Source organism: Nelumbo nucifera, chromosome 7, assembly GCF_055504915.1.
Source record: "Nelumbo nucifera cultivar China Antique chromosome 7, China Antique-T2T, whole genome shotgun sequence".
Lineage (NCBI taxonomy): Eukaryota > Viridiplantae > Streptophyta > Magnoliopsida > Proteales > Nelumbonaceae > Nelumbo > Nelumbo nucifera.
The window spans coordinates 9,178,619-9,197,364 of NC_142655.1; the positions used below are offsets into that span (position 1 = coordinate 9,178,619).

Genomic DNA, 18,746 nt, shown 5'->3' on the forward strand with positions numbered 1-18,746 from the left:
TTCTTGCCTCTTTTCTTGGACCTCTTATGATGTACATCCCGAGCCTTTGAGATCGGTTCATAGTAATAGTTTCTTCTTTCTCCTTTTTTTTTTTGTTCTCAAAATTTCACATTAATGAAATACAAGTATTTTGGCAATCTTTGTGTAAAAATTTTGTAAGTGTAAATAACTCCCGAACTGGCAAACTAAACCAAATAGGAGTAGATTTTTTTTCTAAATGTTGGTTATCCCAAACTGTCGAGCTAACACGCTGGACTACGAGTAGGAATAACTAGGGTAGATTTTTTTCTAAGTGTTGGTTACCCCAAATTGTCAAGCTAACAAACTGGACTCTGAGTAGGGATAACTTCGCATCGTTGTACGCCGAGATGGGCGGACACTTTAGGGTATATACCCACCTGTCTGCACATGGGCTACTCATTTAGGTGTTGGTTATCCCTTAGTGTCAAGCCATCGGGACTGACTTCAAATGGTATCAACCTGTTGTTCTATGCCGAGGTGGGCTAGACATCGTAGGGTTTGTACCCGAGTTGTCTATGCCTCAAGCGTGAGAACCGATCTGCCTATGTCGAAGAGGCGACTAGGACTTGTCTGCCAATGCCGAAGAGGCGACTAGGATTTATCCGCCTATGCCAAGGAGGCGACTAGTGCTTATCTGCCTATGCGCCTTTGCCGATGTGGCGACTAGGACTTATCGTAGTGCCGAGGTCTTATGTCATCTCGGCATCTTGGCCCTTGGGCTTATGGAAGTGACTCACAGTCCTCTCTCCAGTTCGGTGATCCTTCTTGACTAGTTCGGTGGTCACGAGTAGTACCTTCTTAGGTTATTGATATTCCACTCTCGGGGTACTCGCTTCCCTTCCAAAGTCTCGAGCTCATTCGTGCCTTCCCCGAACACCTGTCTTACTCGGTACGGACCTTCCCAATTCGTTCCAAGCTTACCAACGCCAGGCTCAAGTACCATAACCTTCCAAAGGACTTGGTCGCCAATGCAAAAGTGTCATTTTCTGACCCGGGCGTTATAGTACCGAGCTGCTCTCTGTTGGTAAGCTGCAATCCGGATGCAAGCCAGGTCTCGTACCTCTTCTACCAGGTCCAGGTTGGTATGGAGCTCGTCATTATTCGTCTCCTCGTCATAGGCCTCCGAGCATAGTGTGGGCACCTCGATTTCTGCTGGGATCACTGCTTCTGTGCCGTAAGTGAGGTTGAAAAGAGTCTCACCTGTGGCGGTCTTAATGGTAGTCTGGTAGACCCAAAGGACGCTGGGCAGTTCCTCTACCCACAACCCCTTGGCTCGACGTTCATCTCCCCCGGAGACGTTCATCTTGCTGCTTTGCCCGGCATGATTGGAAGATGCCATTGTCGTAGAAATGAGTTAGGTAACTGTAAAAAAGGAGATGACTTTTCGGTCGTATTCCCATAGACAACGCCAATTGATGGAGCGCGATCTGACTACTCCTAGTTGGAGGGTGATTTGGCTTCCAATCGAGCAGCGAGCTAGATAAATCTACAAAATATTGGATCAGAGAACCCGGGGTGGCTAACCCGGCGAGGTCGCTCCGATGCTTAAGTTAGTGTACTGTGGTGCGAGCTGAATGCTTTGAGAATTTGAGAGCTTGAGAGCTTGAGAGTAAAGCGATTGCGTGTACCTGGGCCCCGGAGGGGTTGTTGCTCTTATATAGCTGAGCTCCTGCAGATTTCACGGAATAGTTCCGGGATCTTTGGCTTGAGGGGATTCGTTTCCGCTTTAATCAGGAAGTAATGTATCAGTCAATCAAGTCTATCGTTTCCGCCCGATCCGAGCAGGGAGAAGATAAGACCTGCCGTTATGCGGCATGATCCCGTGAGGTTCGAAGTCTACTAGAGAAACTTCCAGAGTCGTTGCATGACGGTTCGGGTTGTTAGCCCCGAGCTGATTTACTTTAATAAATTCTTAATCATTAATTTACTATAAGAAGTAATTAATAAATAAAAAATATTTCAAATGAATGTTATATGATTATTATTTATAAGTTAGAAATAAAGGATTATATCTAAAGATGATTAACTTCGTAATTATAGCCATGGAATTTTAGTTATCCGTGGCTATAGTGATAAATAGCTCTTTAGCCACGGATAGGATCACTTTTAACCACGGACAAATTGTCCATAGTTAAAGCTCAACTTCTACTTTTGTAATTTATAGCCACAGATGCATTATAACTGTGGCTATAAATATTTTTTAGTCACAGACAGTAACTTTTAACAACTTCTGCTTTTGTTATCTTTTAGCCACGAACAGAATAACTTTTAACTACGGACAAATTATCCATAGCTAAAACTCAACTTTTAACCAGAAACAAATTATCCTGTTGCTAAAGATCAACTTTGCTTTTATAATTTATAGCCACGAATACATTATAACCATGACCATAATATCTTTTAGCTTCGGATAAAATAACTTTTAACCACGGAAAAATTGTAGGTAGCTAAAATTCAACATTTTGTCATGGATATCAAATTGTCCGTGATTATATCCCTGTTTTAGCTACTGTTTTTTTTACTATAGTAAAGTTCTATAGCCCCATTTTCTCATGCAACTGTAAATAAGAAGGAAATGAAATATATCATTTATCTCCTCCAAGCACGCTATATTAATGCTCCTTGAGACTATTGAATGGTCCAGGTGTTTTATCTTAAAACGATCGTAGCCTTTCATCCATAATCAGCTCCATCTTACCATAGCAAATTTACCACCTGGTGGAGTACTCTTGATAAGAACAAGTTTCCTCCTTTTCTCTTCAATCAACATGTTTTCTGGAAAGGAGTGAAAAGGGCGTGCCTCTCATACCGTATTGGGTCTGGTGGGCAAGAGCACTTTCTACAGATTTGAAGGAATAGGTGTAGTGGTTCCTAAATCCCTTTATTCTACTTTGTTTTATTTAAAACTATTATTCTAATTAAACTGAATTGATTGCTTTGTCATTGAATTCTAACTTTAAGTTGATTGCTTTGATATATGTTAAATTTATTTTATTTGATTCCACAAATATAGGAATTCAGGTTTGAAGTTTTCTTTCTTGTTTTGTTATTTGTTTATTTTTGGCTCAGTCTCCTTTAGGAATTGTGCCTTTTTGTTTTCTAGCTAGAACATAAGGTCTTTTATCGTCAGTTACTGACGTATATTACTTTTTAAAAATATCAAAATTACCTTTGAATATTGTTCATCAACTCATTTTCAAATAATGTTTATCTTCTTCACAGAGAAGCATAGCGGCGGCAGATATGAATCCGTTCTGCATTCTTCAACTTCTATTCGCTGCTGCAACTTCTTGTGGCAGATCTGAACCCGCGGTGATTTCTCCGTTGTTTCTTCTACCTCACTCTTTTTTTCCCACATTTTCATTCATTCTCATTGTTCTCTCTTTCTTTCTCTATGCCACACCCCGTCTTCTGTTTATAGTCTGATCACCCTCACCAAGTTGGAGACAAAGTTCGACCATCATATCGTCATCTTCGATTTAGCTCCAGATCACCGTCACCAGGTAGTCTCTCACCATAGATGCTGGCCGTATCCCGAATCTGAATCCCAGTGGAATAGTAGTGATTTGGGTGGCGGGCAGAACTGGTAACGAAGCATTTGCAGAATCAGTTTCATTATGTAGACGATGAGTAAACCAATGACAACGGCGATTAACACATTGCTCTGTAATGAGCTGCCGAACTAAGCCCTCCATTTCAGCAACAACCCGTCACTGCCACCACCATAGCCGCCGGAGTCGTCAGGGAGCTGTATCCGGAGGGCCCGAGTAACACATGGCTCTGTAGCGAGCTGCCGAACTAAGCCCTCCATTTCAGCAACAACCCATCATCGCCACCACCATAGTCGCGTCAGGGAGCTGTACCCGGAGGGCCCGAATCTCGTTGAATATCTTGAAAACTTGTATGGGAGAATAGACCCATCTGAGATGCTCTTCTGATTAGGGAGAAGGGTCCGCTGCAGGAAGCAAAGAGAGTAACAGAGGAGTTTCACCGCTGCAACTCTTCTATTTCAGTATCTCCTCCAAGTGCCTCAAATCGATTGCTTGGCACAGTGCAACCATGTATGTCGCAGACATGAGCTTCAGGATGTCGAAGACTTCAGCTGTCTTTCTGGAAGAGATCAAGCCCAAGGAGTTGACGTTCTAGTTGTGTTGCTCTGCGCTCTGGACGTGGTCCGTGACCGGATTGGCGAGGAACTGGAGTTAAGAACAGTAAGCAGCCATGGCGATCTCGGCACCCTTGAACCCATAATCTAAGCTGGGGTTGCGACTGCCTGATAGATTGGAAGGCCTTGTTCCTCGACACATCGATCAATGGGTTGTCATTCACGGAGTTGATCTCCCGCTCGATCATCTTGGTAGCCGATCTGATCACTTCAATTTGGGGGCCCAACCATTGGGGAGATGTATGGAGAGCTTCTGAGCTGCCTTGACGTAAGAGCTTCCGTCCAAGATGTTGCTGATGTGATGGTTGATAAAGAAAATTTGATGGCACTTGAAGGGCTTTTGTATTTAATAAATCTAGCCCATTACACCACTCGGCCAAATTGTCTAATAAATCTAGTCGCCTTTGATTCCTTTTTGCAAATCATAGTTAAGACTCCATTCTTTTTTTTGTTCTTTTAGCTCTCTACAACTTTTTTGGAAACCGTATCCTCTATTAAAAATATTTTTTCTTGTTTTATTCATTTGTTAGCTACCTATTAAAAGATATCCAACCGATTTATTGGTTAGATTACAGATTGTTTTTTCCTGGATCACAATTAATAGAATTTTTTTTGCTAACCACTTGCTCAAGATTTTCATTAGCCTTTCTTCTCTATTCTTTTAAGCATTGTTAGTATATATTATTTTGGGTCCTATAAGCTTTTTTTAATCCTCATATCTCCTTTTTTTTAACTCAATCCGAAATTGTTGGTTGGATCTGATTTTTTTATGCATTTGTTATTCTGCTAATTAAAAAGGCATAAAGAATGCAAAGTATCATTTGTTTTCTTCTTAACTTATTTTTTGGCATTGATTAAAGTACGAAACATTTGGAAAGTGGGAACCCCAATCCTCAAAGAGTTAAGTCCCTCAATTCTTTACTTCAATTTTTTTAATCATGGGTGGTTCTTCTTCTACTATTGCTGTTGAACTTAGCAAACCGAAAAATTGAATGGAACAAATTTTTTTATGTGGAAATGTAGGATTGTTAGAATCTTTGAGAGAGAAAAAGTAGAATATATTTTAACTACTATTGTTCTTGAAATTCTTAAAAGTTATGATGTTGTTTCTATTGATAGTAATTATGCTAAATTTCTTAAAGAAAACAAAATTGATAGATCCAATATGCTTACATTAATGGAACCTGATATTGAGTTGATTTTGAAGAATACAAGTATGCTATACATATGTCCAATGCTATTACTGAAACTTATGGAAAACTTATTGAAACTTATGTGCAATTATTGATTGAGAAATACTATGCATGTAAAATGAAAGAAACAGATTCTGTAGTAGATCATATTAATAGCATGAATGTGATAGCTAAGGAACTTGCTACATCTAGAAATCTCATTCCTGAAAAAATACAGATCTCTACTTTATTGCATAACTTACCTGATTCATGGGAACCAGTAGTTATTTCCCTTAACCTTTCTTAACTGATTTGAACCTAAAAAGTCTCACTACATTATTAGCATTAGAGGCTGGAAGAAAAAAAAAACAAAAAGAAAACAAATCAAGCTATGATAGCTAACACTAATACTACTACCATTAAGACAAATAACAACCCAATAGGAGCATGAAAGTATAAAGGAAATTTTAAAGGGAAGAACAAGTGGCATAAAAAATCTAATTTTTAGAAAAGTTTGAAAAAGAAAGTAACTTGTTATAATTGTGGAAATGCTAGACATACAAAACCTAAGGCCCCGTTCGCTTTTCGGTAAGTTACTTACCCGGGTAAATGCAATTACCTGGGTAAGTTTTTCCTAGGAAACACTTACCCATGTAAGTGTATTTACCCATGTTCTTATTAAAAAAGGAAATGACCATTTTTACTATAAAAATTCATTATTAAAAGGGGCATTTTTGTCCCATTCAAGTGTTGAAAACTTCCCCCCAAGTGAGAAAGTTATTGACCCACCTAGGAGATGGGCATGGGTAAGTGATAACCAGGAAAATAAACTTTACCTAGTCCCCACATTAATCTGAAAAAAAAAAAAAAAAAAAAAAACATGGGATTCTTGGTCAATGGGAACCAAAATCCCATTGACCAACTTCCCCCCCTCTCAAAATCCAAAATAAGAACGCCCCATAATTGTAAGGAGCTCAAGAAAGAAGGAAATAAGAATTATCATAACAAAAACAACTATCAAAATAATAACAAAAAGAATAAGAACTATGGAACTTCTGGAACTAAGACATTATTTGTGTTATTTCAAAATCCCTCATGACTTATTCAAATCATCTAGATTGGTGGATAGATTCAGCCCCAATTTGTCATGTTTCCAAGAATAGGGAGTTGTTCATGAATTTCAAGGAAATGCAAATTGGAGAACATAAAATTTTCATGGGAAATAACACTTATTGTAATGTGTTAGGAATAGAGACATTGAGAATTCCCATAGATGCCTCTACAAACTTTATTTTGAATGATGTACTATATACTCCTTCAATGAGGCAAAACCTCTTATCTGTCCCTCTTCTAGATGAAAAAAGATTTGAAGTTTGTTTTAAGTCAGGAAAAGTGACTATTGGAAAACATGAGTGTATCATTGTAAGGGGAGAGAAATTTAATGGATTGTACCGTCTCACTATTAATAAAACGTCTTCCTATTCTAATTACTCCTTTGCTTGTGATAATACTAATGCTTATATATGGCATTTACGTCTAGGACACATAAATAGGGATAAAATGCATATAATGACATTTAGTGGTCTTCTTCTAAAAATGGATATAAACTTTAAACACTGTGAACCATGCTTGAAAGGAAAAATGACAAGATTGCCTTTCAGAAAAGACAAAAAAAAAAGTGAAGAATTATTAGACATAGTGCATTCAGATGTATGTGGGCCCCTAAATGTAAAAACTCATAGGGAAATGGAATCTTTTGTTACATTTATAGATGATTTTTCTAGACTTTGACAAATCTATCTTCTAAAACAAAAATCTGAAGTGTTAGACAAATTCAAAGAATACAGAATTGAAGTAGAGACTCAATTAGGAAGAAAAATAAAAACACTTAGAAGTGACAGAGGAGGTGAGTATATTTCTGATTTATTTGATGAATTTTGTAGAAAACATGGTATAAAACACCAACTCACCATTAGGTACACTCCCCAATAAAATGGAGTAGCTAAAAGAAGAAATAGGACTCTACTTTATATGGCTAGATCCGTTTTAAGTCATTCTTTACAAAGTAATATCTTATGGGGGGAAGCTCTAAATGCAGCCATGTATATATTAAATAGATTACCTACAAAAATTAATAAATTAGTTCCCTATGAGATTGAATTGGTAGAAAACTAGATTTATCAAATCTAAGAGTTTGGGGATCTAATACCTATGTTTGGATTCTAAATCAACATAGAAGTAAACTAAACAACAGAATCAATAGGAGATGGGCCCCATCTTAGTAGAGTGGCACTCCACATATGATGTAAGATGCACATTTATAGGTTATCCTGAAAATTCAAAAGGTTATAGATTTATAAACCATAAATCAAATGGAGGAATGGAAGTTATAGAAAGTAGAGATGTAGTATTTTTAGAAGACTAAATTGAAACTCTAGATAAAAAGAAATTAGTGGAATTATTTGAAAATATCGATGGGGAAGAAGGAACTACAAATAAAACTTATTCGAATGATAACATAAATGAAAATCCAAAAGAAAAGGAAAGCACAATAGCAAGAATACAAAGATAGAGAATTTCCCCATCCAAGTATAGAGACTATTATAATTCTTAAACTTTGATGAGAGCTTGATAAATGAGTATGAAACACTATATCCAATAAATTTTCAACAAGCTATGAATGCACATGACAGTGAAAAATGGAAAAATGCAATAAATGAAGAATTAGAGTTTATAAAAAAGAATAATGTATGGGAGCTAGTTGATTTACCATCTAATAGAAAAACCAATTGGGTGCAAGTGGGTGTTAAGAAAGAAATTAAAATCAGATGGCACTATAAAGAAATATAAAGTCAGACTAGTAGCAAAAGGATACAATCAAATAGAGGAAATAGATTATAAAGAGGCATATTCTCCTATAGCAAAATTTACATCTTTTAGGATGATAGTGGCCTTAGCACCCATTTTGACTTAGAAATATGTCAAATGGATGTAAAACTACATTTTTAAATGAAGAACTAAATAAAAAAAAAATCTATATGACTCAACCTGAAAGTTATACAATTAAAGGAAAAGAGGACAAAGTTTATAAATTTAAAAAGGATTTGTATGGTTTAAAGCAATCTCCTAGGATGTGGTACTTTACTTTTCATAATGTTGTTTTGGAAATGGGCTTTATTCCTAATTAATTTGATCATTACATATATATTTTAAATAGTGAGAGTTCTTACATAATATTATCCTTATATGTTGATGATATTTTAATTGTTGGGAGCGACTTAAAAATGATAGAAAAAACTAAGGATTGGTTGAAATTTAACTTTGAGATGAAATACATGGGTAATGCAAGTTTTATCTTAGGAATTAAAATTGAAAGAGATAGAAAATCTAGAATGATATATCTATCTCAACAATTATTAAAATGTCTTAAAGAAATTTAGAATGGATTCAAGTAACCTAATAGGAACTCCTATTGAAAAATGAACCAAATTATCCAAAAAAATGATGCCATTTACTCAAGAAGAGTATGAGGAAATGAAAAATAAACCATATGCACAAGTTGTTGGGTGTATAATGTATTCTATGTTGTATACCAAGCCAAACTTAGTATTTGTTGTAAGCCTTGTGAGTAGGTACCAAAGCAACCTAGGAAAGTTGCATTGGAAAGTAGCTAAAAGAATATTGAGATATATACAAGGAACAAAACATTATAAATTGCAAGGTTTTTAAAATCGACTCGAAGAATGATCCGGTCAGGGGTCTGGTTCCTGGGTCGAACAATCGGCCCATTCTGACAAAACGATAAAAATTTAAAAGAAAATGGTTAAAACTATTGAACGGTTGGAACAGTTTGACCGATTCAACCGCTCAGGTCAACAATTTGCTGACCAAATCAACGTTTTTTGGCCAAAATCTAGTTTTGGCAAAAAATGGATCTGGTCACTTGATAAATTGACATATCAAAGCAACGAAATAGAGTTAGTAAGCTTTTGTAATGCTGATTTTGCAGGAGACTGTGATGAAAGAAAGTCAACAACTAGTTATATTTTCCTTCTTGGTGGAGAAGAAGTCTCTTAAGGAAGTAAGAAGCAAGGGTGTATGGCAAGACACACCATGGAAGTTGAATTCATAGCTTATAGCATAGCTGCCACTGAAGTTGTATGATTAAAAAGATTCTTGGAAAACTTAAAGTTAGAAAGTATGCCAAGCAAGTCAATCACCATCAAAAATGATAACCAAGCTACAATTCAAACTATCAAAAATGGTGAAGTAGGTCCCTAAGGGAAACATATAGAACTACAAAAAGATTCTTGGAAGACTTAAAGTTAGAAAGTATGCCAAGCAAGTCAATCACCATAAAAAATGATAACCAAGCTACAATTCAAACTATCAAAAATGGTGAAGTAGGTCCCAAAGGGAAACATATAGAACTACAATACCATTACATCTTTGATGTGCATCATAAAAAAAATACATATTGAATATGTGCCTGCTAAAGAAATGATTGTTGACCCTTTGACAAAACCATGAATTTTTGGTGATTTTAAGAGGCACATATGGTCAATGGGTCTAAGAAGCAATACGTAAAAGTATCTCATCTCAAGCCATTATGGCCAAGTGGGAAATGTTGGACTGAGTGGCCTATAGCCTTCGTTGATCTAGCCTTGGTGTGTTGAACAAACCGTGGCCACTGGAAATAGTCACACACCAATGGACTAATCGCTTACACTTTGTGTATAATGTGACACACAATATCACTTCTTTTTATTATATTGTATTTTATTTTCATATAAATAAAATGTTTTTGTAAACAAGTTTTTTTACACTATTTTTTCACATGTACACATTTGTTAGGCCAAGTCAATCCAATGCTTATGAACATTAGGAGTAGAAGACTTTGCAAGAGTGGTTGAGAAAAGTAAGGCTTCAAGTCCACTCTATGAGACACCAGTCTCATCCTGATTGGAGCCCAACTAAAAGTGATGACAAGTGGAAGGTTTTGAAGTCAAGGTGGTTACCTACTTTATAGGAAGTTCCCAATGTACAAATTCCTCATGCAGCTATAAATAAGAAGGAAGAGAAGGGGAACTTGTATCCTGAACCGACGGGTGTCGCGATTCTAACCTTCCATCCATAATCAGCTCCATCTTGCCAGATTTTTCACCGACAACCTGGGCAAGCAACCATTGGACATGATTTCGAAGCAGATTATGTCTTTAGGATTCAACTGCATTCAACTCACATGATCACAGTTCATGGTCAAGGACAAAGTCTTTGGCTTCGGTTACCGTCTGGCAGCCGTTCAAGAACCTTGGTCTTCTTGATTCTATCATTGGCATCCAAGTTAACAATCTGTCTTTGCTTGATCTTTCCCTTGTTTCTGCTTACCTAGTAGACCGGCCTACTTTCTCTTGTGAAATTAAAATATGAAATCTTAATTGCATCTCGATTCAGTAAGTAAAGTCACAGACTCACTATGTGAATGATTTCCAAGAAAGCAAGGATGGGAAGAGATTAGCACAGGTAATGGGTCTTGGAAATCCTCCTCTGGTTCAGGCAAAGATGGAAGAAGATTGTTGGTGATGGTGAGTGTGACCGTCGCCGATGTGAATGATTACCAACAAAGCAGGGATGGGAAGAGATTGGCGCAGGTGGTGGTGGGTCTTGGAAATCCTCTCTGTTCTGGATAGAGATGAAAGAAGATCGCCATCGGTTGTTAGAATGGTTGTTGTCGATTGCTTTATGAAAGGAATAAAACAAGTTAAGTAGCAAGGATCGCCATTGTCGTCACCGATGAGAATAATCGTTGCCAGCAAAGCAAAGATGATAGGAGAGGTCCACAAGGTTTTGACAATGTCTAGGTAGGAAATTAAAATGGGATGGAAGAAATTATGTTTGAGAGCTAACGGGATGGGCTAAATGTTTGTTCCATTAGCTCACATATGAGAAGGAATGAAAGCATACTTTGAGACACGTGTCACTATCTAATATTGTTGATAAAAGATCCGGGCATACCATTAGTTGAACGAAATAATGGTTGTTCAAACTATTGAACTAATTATATATAACACTCTCCAATTCGGAATTTCAGATAAGTGGAGAGGTTCCATGCCAATAATAAATTTATGCGTCCTATTGTGAAATAAGGTTTAAAATATCATATTATATTTTTAAAAAATAGATACGAGATATGCATGGAAATCAGGCATATTAGACCTTATTAGGGGTGTATCGGAGCATACCGGTAGCATATCAACGAAAAAGATACAACCAAAAACAGAAAAAAAGGGGGAAAGCAATATTTTTTTCACTAAAATAAGCCTTCTTTCACCCCCCCCCCTCGAAATGACTTTAAAACAACAAATTTCATTCACAGAGTGCTAGATTTGCAAAAATTTGCAGGAAACAAAGTGTGAATCGTTAATTCTTTTGAATATATTTTAAATTTTGAAAAATATGGCAAAAATAGGTAAGATTTTTCAATTTTTTATAATATCTTGTGATTTCTATTTTACTTGAATGATTGAATTTATGTTGATCTACATTTCTACCATTCAAATTCACATTTTTTTGTGTTTTAGTAGATTTATGGAAATTTCATGAAGATATTTGGGGAAAATATAAATTAACAAAAAATTTGAAAATGTATTTTTTCCTTGCGTATAAAGACTAAATATGTTTTAGATCCACGGATTTACCTATCATATCCATAGAGGTAGGGGTGCTCACGGTTCAGTTAACCGAACCGTGTGGTGTTCTTTTGAACCAAACTGGTACTATTGGTTTTTGGAAAACTGGTAACCGAAACCGAACCAAAGCCAGTGGGTTAACCGGTTGACCAGTTTGATTAACCGTCGGTTTGGTTCATCGGTTTTTTAATTTTTACAATATATATTATAAATATATATAATAAATTATAAATATATAAAAAATATTATATTTTAAATAAAAAATAATATATTATATATTATAAATATATATTTATATATAATGCATATTTCTTAATTTGTAATTATAAAACTTATAATATATAGAGGAATTGAAATTTCTTCTTTAATATAGTTTTTTTTATTTTTAGAATTTTAGAATTAAAAAATAAATAATAAACAATTATATTTTATCATTTGGTCACATTGATTGAATATATTATAATTCTATGGATGATCTATCATATGCACAGACCAAATGAAATTTCTTCTTTAATATATATTTTTTTATTTTTAGATTTAAAAATAAATAATTAATTAATTATATTTTATCATTTGATCACAATGATTTAATATATTATAATTCTATGGATGATCTATCATATCCACAAAGCAATTGAAGCTTCTTCTTTAATAACTTCTTTTGAATATTTTATATAACGTATATTTATCTTTGATAATTTTTGGAAATAAATAATAAATATTTATTAATTATATTTTCACTTTGAAGTTGTGTCAATACATGTTTTATGGTTAGATAGGAGAGTTCGGTTTTTCCCATTCCATAAAACATTAAAACTTAAGAATTATAATTTATAAATTATAGTTAAGCATATGTTATTTAATGAAATTATAATTAACTATAATATATTTGTTCATAAAACCATTGAAATATATTAATTTAATGTATATGCACCTCATTGAGGTCTTACATTTAGTGTTATTGATGTATTTGTATGATTTATTAAAGTATTTATAGTATTTACAAGCGTTTCTATGCATATCTTAGTTTTTGTCCAATACACATGTGTATCCGAGTATCTCGATACGTCTCTTAAAATTGTCTTTCCAATACATTTGTCGTTTCCGATACTTTGAACCCTTTTGTGAAAGGTGTGGTCCCATTTTTTGTGGTATTTAATGACACACACTACTAATAAAACCCTAAAACGGTGGATGTTGGTAGGGGTGTTCATGGTATCGTAAATGTTTTCAAACCAAACCGGTACTACCGGTTTTTTATTTTTCCAAATCAGTACCACCAATTAACCGGTCTACCAGTTTCAGTTTTTGACTAGTTTGATTTTTTATATTAATAATATATATTGTATAAATATATACAATATAAAAAGCGGGTACTCTCTATCTATCTACCTCTAGTAATTAAGCACATACATTGCACGTGAGAAATTTTTCTTCATATTAATTACTTGAATTTTAGATATATCATAGTTAAGATAGAAATTGAAAATTAAAAAAAATAACAATATGATTAAAAATAAACTTAAATATTTATTATTGAATTATGACATCATGTGTTTTTTGAAAAGTTGGATCATTGACCCACTATCTAGATAAGAAATAGCATTGCTTTTAGATTAGTTTTAAATTAGGGAAGATTATAATTGGAGTCGGTTGTACACTTAAAATTTGGTTACAAGTTGGTCCATAAACCAACAAAACTCTAACAAATGGCTCTACATTTTAAGTTATAAAAGCCCTTGCTATGTCATCGAAGGGTTATGTGTTTATTGCCAACATGGGACTCTTAATCCATATTAGACACAATAAAAAACTTATATTGAAATTGCCCTCTAATGTTGGGTGATTGGAAAATTAAAAAAAAAAAAGTTTTTAGTTTTTGTCTCTCTCAGTCTCCCTCACACTCTTTCACTCACAGTCATCTTTATCTGCCCAACGATTATGTGATTTGAAAATAAATAAAAATGGTTTTTGGTTTCTGTATTTATGTTCTCTATATCAATTTCTCTCATTCTTTCTCTCTACCTATCATTCTCCCTCAATCTCTCTCATTCTCTTTCTCGATTAATTTCTCCTTCTCCCTTAATTTATATTGTTCTCCCCCAGTTTCTCTCCCTCTCCTTCTCTCATTTCTTTATTTTCTTACACACTTATATGGTATTAATCAGATCGTATAAAAGAACATGAGACCAACTTGGCATGGTTCAAAAATTATTCCACCAAATTAATAAAATGCATAAGAAACTCTTGGCTATAAAATTTACACAAATTGGAGAACGATAGAGATTGGGGGAGAAGGAGATTTTGATCGAGAGGGAGAGTGAGGGGGAAGAATGAGAAGGATTGAGGGAGAACAATAGAGAGAGGTTTTGATTTTGCTACAAACCGAAGCAGAGAGAGTGGGAGTGGGAGATTGAGAGATGACCATGAGAGTGAGAGAAGGGAGGGAGATTGAGAGACAGAGGGAGTGGGAGAGACAAGGCAGTGAAGAAATTATCTTCTTTTTTGAATTTTTTATTTTTTTATTCCATGTCATTTTTTAAACAACGAGTGAGATGCAATTTTCCAGAACCTAAATAATCTCTTCTCCTAAACTTTCTCCCCCACTTTCTTTAAAATTATCTCTAATTCCTATTTACCTCCAAATTTATCTCTAAATTAGTAGAGAGTTTCTCTCTTAAATTATCTCTAATTCCAATCTATCCTCTCCCCTACTTTTTATCAATATCTATCTAAAGAAATTTTGTAGTAAAAGATTTAAGAATTATTTAAATATTCTAACAAAAATATATAATAACTTCAAAATATTTATTAAAAACACAAAAAAAAATTATATTTTTACAAAATATATCACGAAATTATGTACTCACAATTTCAATTATGTTTTTCTGGATTATCGATTTAAATGTTTTCAAATATTTAATAACATTTAATAGCTTTAAATAAATAAAATTTGAATAACAAAAAAAGTTTAAATATTTTATAGATTATTTAAATATTTATCATAACTAGATTTTAAATAGTTAAAATAATGGAATTATGTAATAAATTTAAAAAATTTCTTCAAAGTAGAAAAACAACTATAACATAATATTGAAATTAATAATAATTTAATATATTACAAAATTAAAAAAGAAAATTATGTAATAATAATATAAATTATGATTTTAGGGATAATTAAATTCAATAAATAATTAACATTTTAAAATTTATATATTTCACATACTCTTTAAGTATTTAAATAACTAAATATTTTAAATAACAAAATACTTAACATAACTAGATTCTAAATAGTTAAAATAATGAAGTTATGTAATAAATGTAAAAAAATCTAAAAAGTAAAAAAATAATTATAACATAATATTGAAATTAATAATAATTTAATATTTTTACACAATATTGTAAATAACTAATTTCACTTATATCAAGTAATAATTCGAGAAAATAACTTTCCCAAAAATTGATTTGTTAATAATAATTTTAAACTCTTAATTTGTATTTATTATATAATTATATATACTAAAATTAATATTTATTGTATTTTAGTAATTATTTATTGTTTTTTGTGATAAATGTATTTTCAATGGTTCTGTGTATAGATTTTTTTTATTTTGTTATTTAAGAGAAAACTTTCAATAACTATTGGAGATTAAACTACTATTATTGAATTTTTTAAATTTAATTTATTGTATTTTTGTTATAACTTATTAATTAATTAATATTTATTAGAGATTAAACTATTATTTGAGATTATACTATTTATTGACTAAGTTAATATATTTTTAGTACTTATTGTATTTTTGTAATTATTGTATTTTTGCATTATCAATATATTTTCAATAATTATGTATTTTTGCTATAAATATTCAATAATTATTAGATTTTAAACTATTGTTATTTATTGAAGATAAGACTACTAATTTAGCTAAAATTATGAGTGTTCATGAGTTGGCTCAATCTGACCATTGGCTATTTGGCCAGCCAAATTGACCTGGTTAGGTTGGGGAGTTGGTCAGTTGAAACCAACTAACCTAATTAGGTTAGGGAGTTGGTCAGTTGAAACCAATTGACCTTTTGTGATAACTGACCCACTCAAGTTTATCGGTTTGGGTCGATTTTCACAAAAGGTCAGCCAGTTCAAAAGATTTAAACTTAAAAATTAAATTTATTTTTAAAAAAATATAGTGTATTATTAAAAAAATAAATTTAAAAATTAGATTTATGAAATAAAACAATTTAGACTAAGAAATGTGAGAAGTTTCTCACTTTTTCATATTAAAAATCATATTTAAAAAATAAAATATTAATATATATCCTTGGTTAGGTTGTTCGATTTTGGTTGATTTACAAATGGCCAAACTAAAATTGATCCAACTTGGTCGAATTGGGAAATTTTTTAACCAAAGCCATTATTAATACCAACAATTAATTAAAAATAAGAAATTTAAATATATTAATTTAAATATTAATTGATAGTTTTAATAATATATTATTAGATAAGTTTGAATTAATGCATTTTTAATTAATTAATAACTTTTATGAGTTGAGACATTTACTTTGCATAATGAACTCATTAAAAATGATAAAAATTAATGAAAATTTAAAATGTAGAACAAGTTTTATTAACAGTATTTTATTACCAAATTACTCATGCAAAAATTACTGAATAATAATGAAAAACTACCAATAATTAATTAAAAATCTGGAAAATTTTGAAATACCTAAACATAATTAAAATACTAAAAATAATTAAAAATTTTTGAAAGTTAACGATATTTTATATTAATAAGGGTATTTACTGAAAATAATTAAAAATTATAATTAATAATATTTATTATTAGAAAATACCAAAAAATTATTAAAAAAATACCCAAGCCAGAAAGTATTAAAAAACATTGAAAATTAGTTATATTTTTATTAACTATGGTATTTATTTAGTTCTTTAATTTATTTTTACTGAAAGCAAATGCAAATTAATTTTGTAGTGACTAGTATGCAAAAATAAATGCTGAAAATATTAAAACTTATTGAAAAGTACTCATATGCAAAAATTACTGAATAATAAAGAAAAAAACACCAAAAATTAATTAAAAATCCGAAAATTCTGAAAAATTAAAGCTTATTAGAAATACTAAAAATAATTAAAAATAAATTTATTTTATTTTATTGCAAAAAAATACTAAATAGTAATGAAAATAATAATGCATTTTAATTTTTAATAGTAATATAATTAACAATAATTATTTTTAAACTATAATTAACAGTAATTATAATTTAATCTATAAATAGTAGAAAATTATATTTAATTAGTTTTAGCCAAGAAATTAGCAATATTTCTAAAAATATGATAATTTCTAGAAATTACTGTATTTTAATAAATATAGTAATTTAATAATTACATATTTTAATATCTAACAATATTTTAATAATTAATAAGAAGTAACAAATCATTTATAACATAAGCAACTATTAGATCTATAAATTTGCAGGATTAAAAAATTATTTTCTTTTGAGTTAGGTATAGCTAAGATATGCACCATGCCCACACATTATCAGGGATAATCATATTCGAAGTCTAATTGAGTATCAAACTTTTAATAATATTATTAGATATTGAGTTGAAACCTATGCATAATGAACATTAAACATGACAAAATTAATGAAAATTTAAAATGCAGAACCCAATACTGGGGACGGGCCTGGGAAATTCGAGGATTCCCCATCCTTGACGAGGAGTGGGGTGCCTTGCCCTTGAACTTGCCCAACATTGAGGAGTGGTTGCCTTGCCCTAAACCCGCCTGACACTAGGAATGGCCGGACGGGGCGAGGATGGGGTAGAGTGTTTTGACTATGGGGCAGGGGAAGGGACAGGGATGGGGTGCCCTGCCCTGAACCCACCCTGTTGTCATTCCTATATAATTCTTAATTATTAGTGAAATTAATAAAAATGTTAGCTTTTGTAATTATTTTTATTTATTTAAAGTTAATCAAAATTTTATTTAAATTAACAAAAAATATTTTTTGTAAATCAGCATTAAAATTAATGAAAATACATTGAAATTTTAGATATTAACAATAACTTTGAATACTTTTAGTTAATTGACAATACATTTTGATTATTAATTTAATATTAATTAATAGTAAATAAAATTATTAAATCTTTCAGATTTTCTCGTACATCGCACGGGTCCCTGATAGTATTATATTAAAATTAGAAAGGAAATCTATCAAACCAAGCCATGCACGCATCTCTCCATCGAGAGCCATATCACTCTGCTCTTCCTGTCGTCCTTTACTTCCCATCCTCCTTCCTCCCTCTCACTATTTTGAAACAAAATAGCACCATCCGTTCTTATCTATTTCATCCATCACCCTTTCTATATATCATCTTTCGTCTCTCATTATTTTGGACACAATGCCTCTCTATCCGTCTTCCCTTCGTCCTTCACATTTTGGACCAAAAACATAAGGCAGGGCAGCTCACCACGAAGAAAGGGTGAAACTCTTCCCTTGGTCGAGTCCGACTTCAGTTAGGGCAAAGTCCATTTCAACAGCCTTTACAGTCTTGTATTGCGAATATCTCCATAATTATGTGATTTATTTCATAGGAAATATTCCCAATGTAAGGGCTGCTCGAAAGGTGCAAGCACCGACTTGCCCTGGTAAAAGCCGAACTCTCTTTGGTCCTTTACAATGCAG

The 18,746-nt window shown here is 32.5% G+C and overlaps 1 protein-coding gene across 1 annotated transcript; it reads right to left on the bottom strand.

Annotated features, from left to right (window-relative positions):
• Positions 1-1,000: 1,000 nt before the first annotated feature.
• On the bottom strand, positions 1,001-1,360 carry LOC148790139 (uncharacterized). Its single transcript, XM_088891519.1, has one exon. The coding sequence runs from the start codon at positions 1,358-1,360 to the stop codon at positions 1,001-1,003; it is 360 nt and encodes a 119-aa protein (XP_088747645.1).
• Positions 1,361-18,746: the final 17,386 nt, after the last annotated feature.

Coding starts and splice junctions, on each gene's coding strand:
- LOC148790139 (XM_088891519.1), bottom strand. CDS start 1,360: ATGGCATCTTCCAATCATGCCGGGCAAAGCAGCAAGATGAACGTCTCC.